The following is a 10,793-nucleotide window of genomic DNA, read 5'->3' on the forward strand; positions in this document are numbered from 1 at the left end:
ATCTCCGTGAAGATCGCTCACTATTTCATTGCAGGATCCTAACAAAACATGAAATATGATACAAATTTCGAAAGTTTCGTACGAGTATTTATACAGTAGAAATACTATCAAGCTATCAAATGATGCACGCCAAGGCTTCAGCTGCCGCGCTAAACGCCGCAAACGCTAGGCAGACTGAATGAAAACGGGACTCTTCCATTGTCAGATTAGAGCAGGCGTTAAATTGTAAAACTTACGCTTGACAAGAGAGAGCACCAAGGAGTATGCGTTACCATATGAGAGTCTTTGCAAATTGACAAGAGGCATTGTTTTGCATGCGATGTCACTACTTGAATATTGAAAATGCCGTCGTGGAGAGAGGAGTATCTAGGAGGTCTAAGACAAAGGGATAAGCATGAAAAAGCCAACGAGGCTCTGTACACTAGTTGTTCGTCATCGGCCGTTAATATCCATCAGACGCTCATGAGCATCAGATGCAAGAATAGCGGACAAAACTGCAGCTCTCCAAGCTCAATTAGCTGCAAAGCCAGAGCCCGTGCCACAACCCTCATCTACACCCAAACTGGGAGACCGCAAAGCTTCCCAAAATGCCAAAATTCCCTCAGCGAGCCCTACTCAACCAGATGTACTCGCTAAACTTCGACAGGATCTCTCTGAAGCGCAGCGGAGTCGTGGCCTGCTAGAGAGCAAGCTCCAGTCCACAAGTGATGAGTTTCAGAAGCTCGTAATCCAGTCTAGCCTTGACACAAAACGCATTGCTGAGTTGAAAAGGGAGAGTGATGCTCTTACAAGAAGTGTCAAGGATAGGCGCGAGGAGATTAAAGGCAAAGCAAAATTGCTGGAAGATGTTCATGACGAGACGGTCAGTTTGACTTTACAGCTTAATCTGGCTGATCAGCGAGCTTCGAGATTGGAGAAGGAAAATAAAGAATTGGTGGAACGGTGGATGAGAAGAATGGGCGAGGAAGCGGATAAGATGAACGAAAACTCGAAGTTTTCGTGAGATGCTAATTGTGATTGTGGAATCTTGCTTACCGTCGCGGCATTGGATGATCAAATATCTGCACGTACGTTCCCTAACGCTGAATGATTTTGACTGCCTAGGAAGAGTCGTGCACGACATTATATCGCCTTGAGAAATGACAACACTTGTGCACGTAAGCAAAGCGTGCGATCCTCTCCTCCCCTCCTCTCCTCTGCATCCCATTTTCAAGGGGCTTTCTAAAGCAGGGAAAGATTTGAGATCTTTGAATGAACATGGTATCTTGCGATACACTTACCACTTGCCCCGCGTAGTGAAGCCGAACATCAAGTGAGGAAGCTTCAAATAATGATAATTTCTCCCTTTTTTTTCACCTCCGCTGTACCACCTCCAACATTCATCAGTCGAAAGGGTTTCTCTCCCACAGATCGCCGAGTAAGCAGAATCAGCACCGTTGTCTTCCCTACCCCGGGAGCTAGGGGTAGATTGGAGCCCAGCAGGTGTTTAACAGTAGTGAAAACATTTTCGTGGACTCTCCGTCAATCGCCGTCATACTTGTCGAACATCCCGTCGAGAACGCATTTTTCCCAAGGCTTGGAAGGTTTTGTTCAATGACGTACGCTTCTAAGCCACCTTGTGCATGGTCAAGCAGCTTTGGGGCCTGAAGGAGAAGCGTTCGGAACGTGACGCAGCCAAGAAGGGAGTGACGCTAGGAACTCATTCAGATTCGGGTCAAAAACAGTTGATCAAAAAGATATCTTCCACGTCTCAATGACGATGGTTCTCAAACAAGCATCAATAATTGACGCGCCTAAAGACATTCGATGATTAGCCGGAGAACTTTTGTTCGGAGGAAAGGTAATTTGCAATTTTTTGTTGCCCTAGGGATTGTGCAGGGCATTTGCATGGTTATTTGCTATTTCTTGCCGTCAAAGAGGGAGCTTGCATAAAACAAGTATTCATCCTACCGGCAGATGACTGAGCGTCAAATCACGACAGGAAAGACTGAAAACCATTATGAAATAGGCTTTCTGAAAGGAATCGAGGGCCAAAGTCGTTTGGCCGTCTAAGCAGCGCTTCGCTATCTTTTATCACGCTTGGGTATCTCACGGCATATTTCACCTTAGATTTGTCATCTCAATATTTCCAATTCATGAATTTTCCTTGAAATCTTTTCCGTAACACCAGCTTCAAGGTCACACCATTGCATGCATCATTCTAGTGCCCGCATCCTCTTGCTGTCCTTCTTAGCGACATAGTAAGTACCTGAGGCATTGGTCCAGCTGACGGAATGATCATAGTAGCGCTTTTCTACAACATCAAAGATGTTGTAGATCGCGCCTGAGTTCCAGGACTTATTCTTCTGCCCGACGGGAGCGAAGGATTTCAACGACACAATAGTAGCTCCATCCTTGAGGTCAAGGAAGAGGTGAATCAACTTGTCATTTTGTTCAGGCTGGAACGCCTGATTGTTGACTAGGACGACGTCTGCTTTGGGCAGAACTTCCCGCAAAATTTCGTTGGCCAGGAAATCGCCCCTTTCTAGATGGATTTCTCCAGCAGAGAGTCCCCAAAGCCGGCATCGTGCCTCAAATTCCTTCTTTTGGAGATCAGCCAGTTCACAGCTGTGCTCGGTTATCTCACAGCCCCAGCTTGCACAGCCAACCTCGAGTGCGGCTTGAAGGACTACGTTACCAACGCCGGAGCCGAAATCAATGAACACTTGATCCGCTTTCATTTTTGTGTCCTCTCTGAGAATTTTTGAGACAAATTTGGGCAGCAACTCGCCGTATACATTGTTCTCCCCTGCCTTGTATTTTCTCAACCCGTCGACCTTCAGCGATACTGTACGCGCATACGCCTGTGTCAAAATAAATTCGCAGAGACTAAGGTCGACAGTCTTCCATTCGCTTATATTCTTTTCTATCGTACCATCCTCTCGATATGTGTTGAGGGTCTCGTTCCATTCATTGATGAGGGCTATGTATTCGTTGCCGGCCAAACGCTGAGATGCTCGCTTGATTCTTCGCACTAAGCCTGTGCTTTCGTCGTTCAAATTGTCTTGGACATGACCGGGCAAGTACTTGGCGATGATGACCTCTATGACTTCTCGAATATCCTCTAGTGCCTTGAAGTCATCGTCGGAATTCGCTACAACAAGCTCGTACTTTTCTTGTTGTGAAGCAGAAGGGTACTGTAGTTGTATTTGCTTTGCGTCCAGGAAGTCTGGAAATGCTATTCGGTATTTCTTTGGATCTACTAGACTCGCAATGTTCGCAGCATGTACCATATCGAACCTGCCACCATCTTCGTCCGAGAACGCTTTCCTGCTCTGAATACGACGTTTCGGATCGGGCTCGATGGTGGTGCTTCGCCTCACACGCTTAGCTACTTCATTGAGGTCTGAATCAGAACCCTCATCATCGCTGCCCCAGTCCTGTCGTTGAGGCGTTGAGGAAGCCCTCTTGCGAGAATTCGAGCCTGTCTCGGGAGTCAATGTCTTCGGCTTGGAACTTTTCCGCTTCGCGCTGTGATCGGGCGTGGAGTGTCGAGAATGCCGTTCAGGGGTCAGTCTGCTTATTGTCTTGATCTGCTTTTTCTGGATCTGATTCAGATATGGATTCCTGGTGACGTTCAGATCTTTCCTGGTTTCCGTATGGCTCACGCCTTTCTGTTGCTTCAAGGCGGTGTGCCCAGGTTTCTGTAATTTGTCAAAGAAGCCCATTGGTGGATGCTAGGAAATGCAATGCGAGAGACTTGGGAAAATGAGTGTATCATGAAGCAAATGAGCGAACATATTCTTGTTAATGAGGAAAATCATACTTTTAGCAAAAGGCAATGCTGTAAGACTGTCACTGTTTCCGGTGTTTATGCCCTCCCATGATGACTTGCACAACCCGCATAACGGCTGTGCATTAAATATTCTTGGCAGAAAGATTACCGGCTGCAACTCCATTAATGCAAGCATCCAACGGACTTAGTTTTCTTTCCTCAGAAGACCACTATACAAGGACAGGGGAGCACGCTTGGACGTTGACAATATTCCTGAACCGAGATCATCTGCTTGAACCCTCTACGTTTGCCCCGACTGCCCCTTCCAAGGGAAAGTCTCACAGTCAGCTCCCATCGAAGTGCCTAGCACATCGGGAAGTATTTGGAAAAGCTCCAAGTGTTTCGCATGCTCGTTGCAGCATGTTGGAATACCTGAATTAACAATGAGAGCGGCCTGCAGTGGATGACCATGAGCGCTCAATTTTCGCCGGTCCCGCCGGACGACTTCACCACGAACAGACAACGAAATAGTCTTAGCTTTGACGTGGACAGACGATCATCTGATTCGATATTACAAATTCCATCATCCATAAAAGAAAGCACCCGCTCGAAGATGCCAGTGAAGCGCCTCGCGAGGCATACGATAGGCATCATCCTGCTTCTCGCAACTGTAATTCTCTGGACTGCCTCAAATTTCCTCGCGAGCGTATGTATAGACGAGGACTAGCGCTTTTGGAAAGCTCCACTCACTGAATTATACATAGACCATCTTTGCGGACGATTCGTATTCGAAACCCTATTTCGTGACCTATGTGAATTCATCCTTCTTTACCTGCTTCCTTGTCTGGGTGTTTCTGAAGCGGCTATGGTCCGGCAAGGGGTTGGTGCGCGAAGCGATCAAAGGCACCGAGCAGAGTGCGGCTTACACCCCAGTTGGTGATGAAGATGAGCATCTGATACAGTCGAAACCAGCAAGTAACCCGGAGACGAATGGTTATACCCCACAAGACAGCTTACTGGTTGATGATTCTATGACAAGCTTAGGGTCTTCCAGGTCCTCTACATCAGATCGTTTGTCCATACGTGAGACAGCTTGGCTCAGTCTCGAGTTCTGCATACTTTGGTTTCTTGCAAACTACTTCGTCGCCGCATGCCTCGAATACACAACAGTCGCTAGCTCCACCGTCTTAGCATCTACTAGCGGTATATGGACTCTGATTTTTGGCGCCATGCTGAGAGTAGAGAAATTTACCTTAAAGAAGCTTGTCGGTACTCTAGCGTCTCTGGCGGGTATCATCCTCATTTCGAGCGTGGATCTGACAGGTGAAACCGATGAAAACAGGGGCGACTTCCCCCATAAGTCACGCAAAGAGCTGGCAATTGGCGATGCCCTTGCCTTTGGTAGCGCCATCCTGTACGGTATCTACACGACCTTTATGAAGAAGAAGATAGGAGACGAAGGACGCGTTGACATGCCGCTATTCTTTGGCTTTGTTGGCCTCTTCAACCTCGTCACACTACTTCCTGGCTTCTTCCTCGTGCATTTCACGGGAATCGAGACCTTTGAGCTACCGCCCACAAGGCGAATCACTACGATCGTCATGGTCAATTCTGCTACTTCTCTTGTGGGCGATTTTTGCTGGGCATACTCGACTCTCTTAACTTCGCCGTTAGTCGTGACTGTAGGTTTGAGCTTGTCAATACCACTCTCTTTGCTCGGCCAAATGATTGTCAACGGTCAAACCTCAAGCGCCTTGTACTGGATTGGGGCTGTTATTGTGCTCTTGTCCTTTGTATTCATCAACTACGAGAGCAAGGACAAATCTCATGAGGATACCTCCGAGCGGAATCCGCGGACGGGGCCATGGGCATTTGCGTGGAGAATTTGGGATAGGATGAATCCTTGGCGGCAGTGAAATGCTCACATATTTGCTTGTTAGATATGTGTTAATAGAAGTGTTAGCACAGAATTGTCTTTCTATGTACAGATCGAACCCATGCACAAAGCTTGTCTTGGGATGCAGGCTGTCTATCAAACCATCATTTGCTAATGGTTTCAAACGGCATGCAGGACAGTTCAATCTTGCCTTGGAGGGCCACCGCTTTCGTAACTTGCAATAATCTTATACTTCTTTGGTATGGGTAATCCAGGGAACAGAGTATGGCCTTCGCGCGTGCAATCATAAAAAGCATGCAATTACAGCCCCTCCAGACATTACTACCTGCTCTCCATTCTGACCTTGGAGCAGTCATCGTGCCCATTGGCAAGAGATGAGTGATACTCGGCTCAATTGCCGTTGCAAGTCAAATCATCAGCCCGGATCATTGACTTCTTCGAGCAACTTCTTCACTTTTGGAGCCCAAACATCTTCCGCCTCCTCAATGTCTTCAAACTCCAATACGTTCTTTCCTAACTCATGATCTGCCTGCTTCGTCCGTACAAGCGAGCTCATGCACGCTAGAGAGCCAATTGTTTCTCCCAGGTCATGAGCAAGCGAACGGACGTAAAAGCCAGAGGTCACAGTCATGCGGAGCTTGACCGCCGGTGGACCGCTCTTGGGCATCCTTGATGGTTCAACTTCACCACTCGTATTATCTCCTCGTTGAGCAAGTGCGCCAGACGTCAAAGTACTCGGATCTGTAGCGTCCCGCGAAAGAGCAGGCCTCTTGTTCTCGAGTGCCTCGTCTGCAGCATCGTCAGGTGACCGTCGTCTTTTCAAGCCATGCGAATCGCCGTTCCCCTCAGTATCTCTGTTCTCTGCCTCCGACGATGCCAGGTTCTTCTCAAGATGCAAAACTGTCTCCGCGATTTCCTTGATTTCGCCTTCAGCTTCTTCTTCCAGCACGGTATATTGATGACTACCAGCGTCCATCCACTCGACCATGGCAAGGTTCTTGACCTCTACGGGTCTCTCTTCAATCTGTCTAGGAATCTCTTTTCCTTCTCTAGCGTACTCATACAGCCTCTTTCCATCCATCCTCAGCGCTGAGTAGATGGGTGGCCTCTGCATGATTTTGCCCCTAAAAGTCTCCAACGCCTTCTCTACTTTTGCTTGTGTCACTTGCTCATACGGCGCCCGCTTCAAGACCTTCCCAAGTATGTCGTAGGTATCAGTAGCTGCCCCAAACAGTACAGTAGCCTCATACGTCTTTGTACATTCAAGGAATTTCTGCAATTGTTTTGTCCCTTTGCCGATACCCAATATCAGAACTCCTGTCGCCATCGGGTCTAATGTCCCGCCATGACCGATTTTGACCTGAACACGCTTGCTGCGGGTTCGTCCACGATGCTTCTTTTCCGATGATCGTTTTGTCTCCTCAGCTCCCATCCATGGCGCGAATAGCTTAGAGGGATTGAAGACCCGCTGCAGTCTGCGTATCACGTCTGCAGAAGATAGAGAGGATGGCTTGTTAATCGCAAAAATGCCTTCCACTATCGGGCCATCAACTTTTGGCATCGTGGAAGATTGGAAAGATTGGATTGTCATGGTTGACAGCCCGCTTCTGCCGAGATACCATGAGTATTGCGAGGATACGAGACGTTTTATTGCAGTATCAGCGTTCTTGAACATATGATGACCCACCGATACTTGATAAGTGCTTCTGAAAATGTCAATTGGGCATGGCTTTCAGGCCGACGCTAACCGTAGACGCGTTTGAACCGCGCCCAGAAATGCGTTTCCTCAATAACTCATTAACCAATATCACGATTCAATGTATCTTCACAATGCCTCTGCAAGAAGACGCTGTCCTGCAGCCGAAAGACATCGGTCTAAAATGCTCGGACGATTGGCCCACCTTCTATCTTACCAAAGCCAACATCACGTCCGTAGCAACGGGCGAGCCGGTGAGCCTGTTATCAGCACATAAGGGCAATCCAGTGAAGGTCTCAGGCCGATTAGAAGAAGTGGACGAAGAGTTGGCTCATCTCGGTTTGTGGGTCGACAGCAAGAGCATTTCTCTCGGCTGAACAAGAACGCAGTGAGGCATGAGAAATATAAAAAGCATACAATTGAGCTATCGAACGTGACGGTCTTTGCCTTTGCTGAGTTTGAAGATGAGACATACGGCTTCTGGGCTGCTGGCCAAGCTGGCTGGTATGATATCGGGGAAACCGTACCCTCATATAAGCCTGTCCTAGACGAGATGAGCGTTGAGGCTTCTATGATCTACTTCCTTGCGGACAAAGTGCGCCGGTCGAGGAAAACCAAGTATAGCGCCACTGAGGCTGAGAAGTACGTACGGAGGCTATTCAGCGACGTAAGGAGTCTTCAGCATCGACCTTCCAGGAAATCTCTAATGTTCACTCCGCTAGTACCATACTGCCGGAAAGTATCCGGCACGATTTGCGGACGTTGATGATGTAAGAGATAGTTTCCACAATCATCGAGACTTTCTCATCACTTCGATGCTGGAGGGACAAGAGGGTATACAGTGGACAGACAGTGCAGTTTTCGCATATTTCAATGGGCAATTTCCGGTAAATTCTCTGTGAAATCCGTCTCCTTTACATTGGCTTACCTGCGCAAGGACGACGTCAAACGTATTAGCTCACGTGTCTTTGAGACTATCCCGCCAGATCCAGTGATCTCGAAGGAGAGGAAGCGAAAGTCTACATCACCTCCCACGGCCGAGACAATGCCAAAACGAAAGAAAGGTAGACCGCGGAAGGATGAATTGCTTCTTCAGCGCACACCTGTTGGGAGGCTTACTACGGAATTTACGACATCAGATGACGATGGCTTCGGGGCTCAGAGCGGTGTCTCGCGAAAGAGAAAATCAATTCTCCGCCCAAGCGGTACCAAATACTCTCGAAAAGGGCGGAAAGCAGCGGGAAAGATTAAAGGCTTATCACGAAAAGACTGGCCTTCACTCAGTGCGGATGATGCTGGAGAAGATGACGACGATGAGGCATTGACTCCGACTGTCGAAGACTCTCCGATCATCACAATCAAGAACGGCAACCACTTGAACCGGATAACGAATCCGCCGTCAGAGCGTCCCCTACACGATGACGACTCGCCCCCACCCGAATTCATACCTCGGAAATTTCTTGAGTTGAGAATAGTAGAGCACGAATTACCGACTTTAGACCCACAAGGACCGGGTGATCTCTGGACATGTACTTTCGAAGGCTGTGGCCATCGCGTCCACAGTGCGTCTGCCAATAGGAAGAAGATACGAGATCATTTCAAATCACATAAGATCGGTGCCCAAGAAAAGATTGATTTGGCGCTGGATGAAAGTAAACCGTACTTGCCTGTGAAGTAAGTTTCCCAACCTGGCTCTTTCCCTGACAAGGTGGCGAAAAAGGGAGATCGCTAAGTTGAAATAGCAACCTTGTTCGTCGCCTGCAGGCTTTTGCGCCTGCATTAGGTGAGGAGAAGCCAGACAGCCCAGGGCGCCAATTCGTTGCACCGATACGGAAGAAATACTGATCGAAAGAGCTACCGTTAGCAAATGGATGGATAAGTGATTGTATGATACCCATGGGTCTCAGGATTCGGTCTGAGCATAATGCCTTCAATTTGAGAACATGTCGCATTATCTATGCAGTGATGAGGTGACGTCGCCTTGCTGATCTTGATTTTTCGAGCATTTCGAGGTTAGGTATCTTCTGTTCCTAGTCATGAGTATACTGACGCATCTTTCACGACACTTTAGCCCGCCTGCTCTTTCCCGGCCGCTTTGCTTTTCCTTTCGGGCCCTTCATCTTCTTTGCCGAAAATCCGCTCATATCACCTGTAGACACAGCATCTCCACTTTTGGAGAACCTCTTTTTGCCTCCGAAGCCAAATTGCGCATCTTTCTTCCGCCTTTTACTGGGTGGTGCACCATCGCCATTCATGCCCTGCTTTGACGTTCTCTGTTCCTTAGTTGCGTCATTCAAGGCAACGTCAAAAAGGTCCTCCTCGTTGGTAGCGCCTGAACCTGCTCCCTTCCGTTCTACAGAGCTTCACCATTAGCAATCAAACCCTAGCATCCTCTCCACTCCTAGCATGACTTGGGTAAGAAAGTAATCACGTACTCTTCTTCAACAAGTCAACTCTCTCGAGCATCCTTCTCTTCTCTTTCGCCCGCTCCTGCATCGTAGCAATCTGCACTTGTTTTCCAAACTTCTTGAGGTCCCTCTGCCTCTTCGCCTCACTACTTGCCTTTTGACTTGCCGCATCATCCACAATCTTACTCTTGATTTTGCCCATGTGCTCGTCGCTCTTCACCATCTCCGCGAAATAATCATTTGGGCGGGTAAAGGGGATTCCTTCTTTTTTGAGAAGGGCACGAGCATCCGTCGTAGCCTCGAGGCACTGTTTATAGAAAGCGAGTTCGCGATTGAGATCATCATTGGCGTCGGCGATGGAGACGGGAGAGGAGGTAGTGAGGGTCTGACGCACGGAAAAGGGGACAGATAGGTAGCCTGTCGTAAGGGATCTGTGAGCGGAGAGAAGGGCAGTAGTATTGTTGATTGTGAGTCTTTGGTGGGGAATGATGTCTTCTCTATCGGCTGAGGCAAATGATTCGATTTCAGACATCGGGATATCTTCCTCCTGCTCTTCCTGCTCCTCCTCCTTCTCCTCTACTGTAAGGCCAGTCTCCGCGGACGATGATTTGCCCCCCTTCGGCTCCCTCGTCTCTGATGAAGAGTACAATGCTTCGTCCTCCACTTCCTCGCTGTCACTTTCGCTTTCGTCGCTCAATGGGAAAGTTACTTCGTCCTGCTGGGTGAGCATCAAACCAATTTTGGAGGGTTTTGCACGGCTCACAACTTTCCCGAACGGCTCTGACTGCTCATCGCTATCTGCATTAGACCCAGGGTCGTTTTCGATTGCGTCATCCTGAGTGCTGTCCCCATTTGCGACTCTTTCGAGCCTCCGCTTCTTCGCTAGCTTTTCCTGTTTCCGCTGCTTCTCCAATTGAAAGTCTCGTCCTTTTCGTGCATCGAGTGCTGCTAGGAGCTTGCTCTTTTTGACCATTATGTGGATCAATATTAAGCTTATAGTATGTCAGGAACTTGTATCTAATAGTCTTCAAGATGTAA

At 48.3% G+C, this 10,793-nt stretch overlaps 6 protein-coding genes across 6 annotated transcripts; 3 read left to right on the forward strand and 3 right to left on the reverse strand.

The window, feature by feature from the left end:
• Window positions 1–342: 342 nt before the first annotated feature.
• KY384_004848 (uncharacterized protein) lies at window positions 343–1,003 on the forward strand (the record flags this gene model as incomplete). The annotated part of the gene is made up of 2 exons (XM_044813351.1): window positions 343–424; window positions 474–1,003. The coding sequence occupies 2 exons, from the start codon at window positions 343–345 to the stop codon at window positions 1,001–1,003; spliced, it is 612 nt and encodes a 203-aa protein (XP_044669629.1).
• Window positions 1,004–2,195: 1,192 nt separating this feature from the next.
• On the reverse strand, window positions 2,196–3,707 carry KY384_004849 (uncharacterized protein; the record flags this gene model as incomplete). Its single annotated transcript, XM_044813352.1, has 1 exon — window positions 2,196–3,707. One exon carries the CDS (start codon window positions 3,705–3,707, stop codon window positions 2,196–2,198), a length of 1,512 nt encoding a protein of 503 aa, XP_044669630.1.
• A 660-nt stretch (window positions 3,708–4,367) lies between these two features.
• KY384_004850 (uncharacterized protein) lies at window positions 4,368–5,670 on the forward strand (the record flags this gene model as incomplete). The annotated part of the gene is made up of 2 exons (XM_044813353.1): window positions 4,368–4,460; window positions 4,519–5,670. 2 exons carry the CDS (start codon window positions 4,368–4,370, stop codon window positions 5,668–5,670), a joined length of 1,245 nt encoding a protein of 414 aa, XP_044669631.1.
• Window positions 5,671–6,066: 396 nt separating this feature from the next.
• Window positions 6,067–7,212, reverse strand: KY384_004851 (uncharacterized protein; the record flags this gene model as incomplete). The annotated part of the gene is made up of 1 exon (XM_044813354.1): window positions 6,067–7,212. One exon carries the CDS (start codon window positions 7,210–7,212, stop codon window positions 6,067–6,069), a length of 1,146 nt encoding a protein of 381 aa, XP_044669632.1.
• Window positions 7,213–7,481: 269 nt separating this feature from the next.
• On the forward strand, window positions 7,482–9,025 carry KY384_004852 (uncharacterized protein; the record flags this gene model as incomplete). The annotated part of the gene is made up of 4 exons (XM_044813355.1): window positions 7,482–7,686; window positions 7,737–8,014; window positions 8,070–8,234; window positions 8,285–9,025. The coding sequence occupies 4 exons, from the start codon at window positions 7,482–7,484 to the stop codon at window positions 9,023–9,025; spliced, it is 1,389 nt and encodes a 462-aa protein (XP_044669633.1).
• Window positions 9,026–9,404: 379 nt separating this feature from the next.
• On the reverse strand, window positions 9,405–10,728 carry KY384_004853 (uncharacterized protein; the record flags this gene model as incomplete). The annotated part of the gene is made up of 2 exons (XM_044813356.1): window positions 9,405–9,700; window positions 9,783–10,728. 2 exons carry the CDS (start codon window positions 10,726–10,728, stop codon window positions 9,405–9,407), a joined length of 1,242 nt encoding a protein of 413 aa, XP_044669634.1.
• Between the last annotated feature and the right edge of the window lie 65 nt (window positions 10,729–10,793).

Source organism: Bacidia gigantensis (genome assembly GCF_019456465.1).
Source record: "Bacidia gigantensis strain McMullin 20006 chromosome Unknown contig_244, whole genome shotgun sequence".
NCBI classification, from domain to species: Eukaryota; Fungi; Ascomycota; class Lecanoromycetes; order Lecanorales; family Ramalinaceae; genus Bacidia; species Bacidia gigantensis.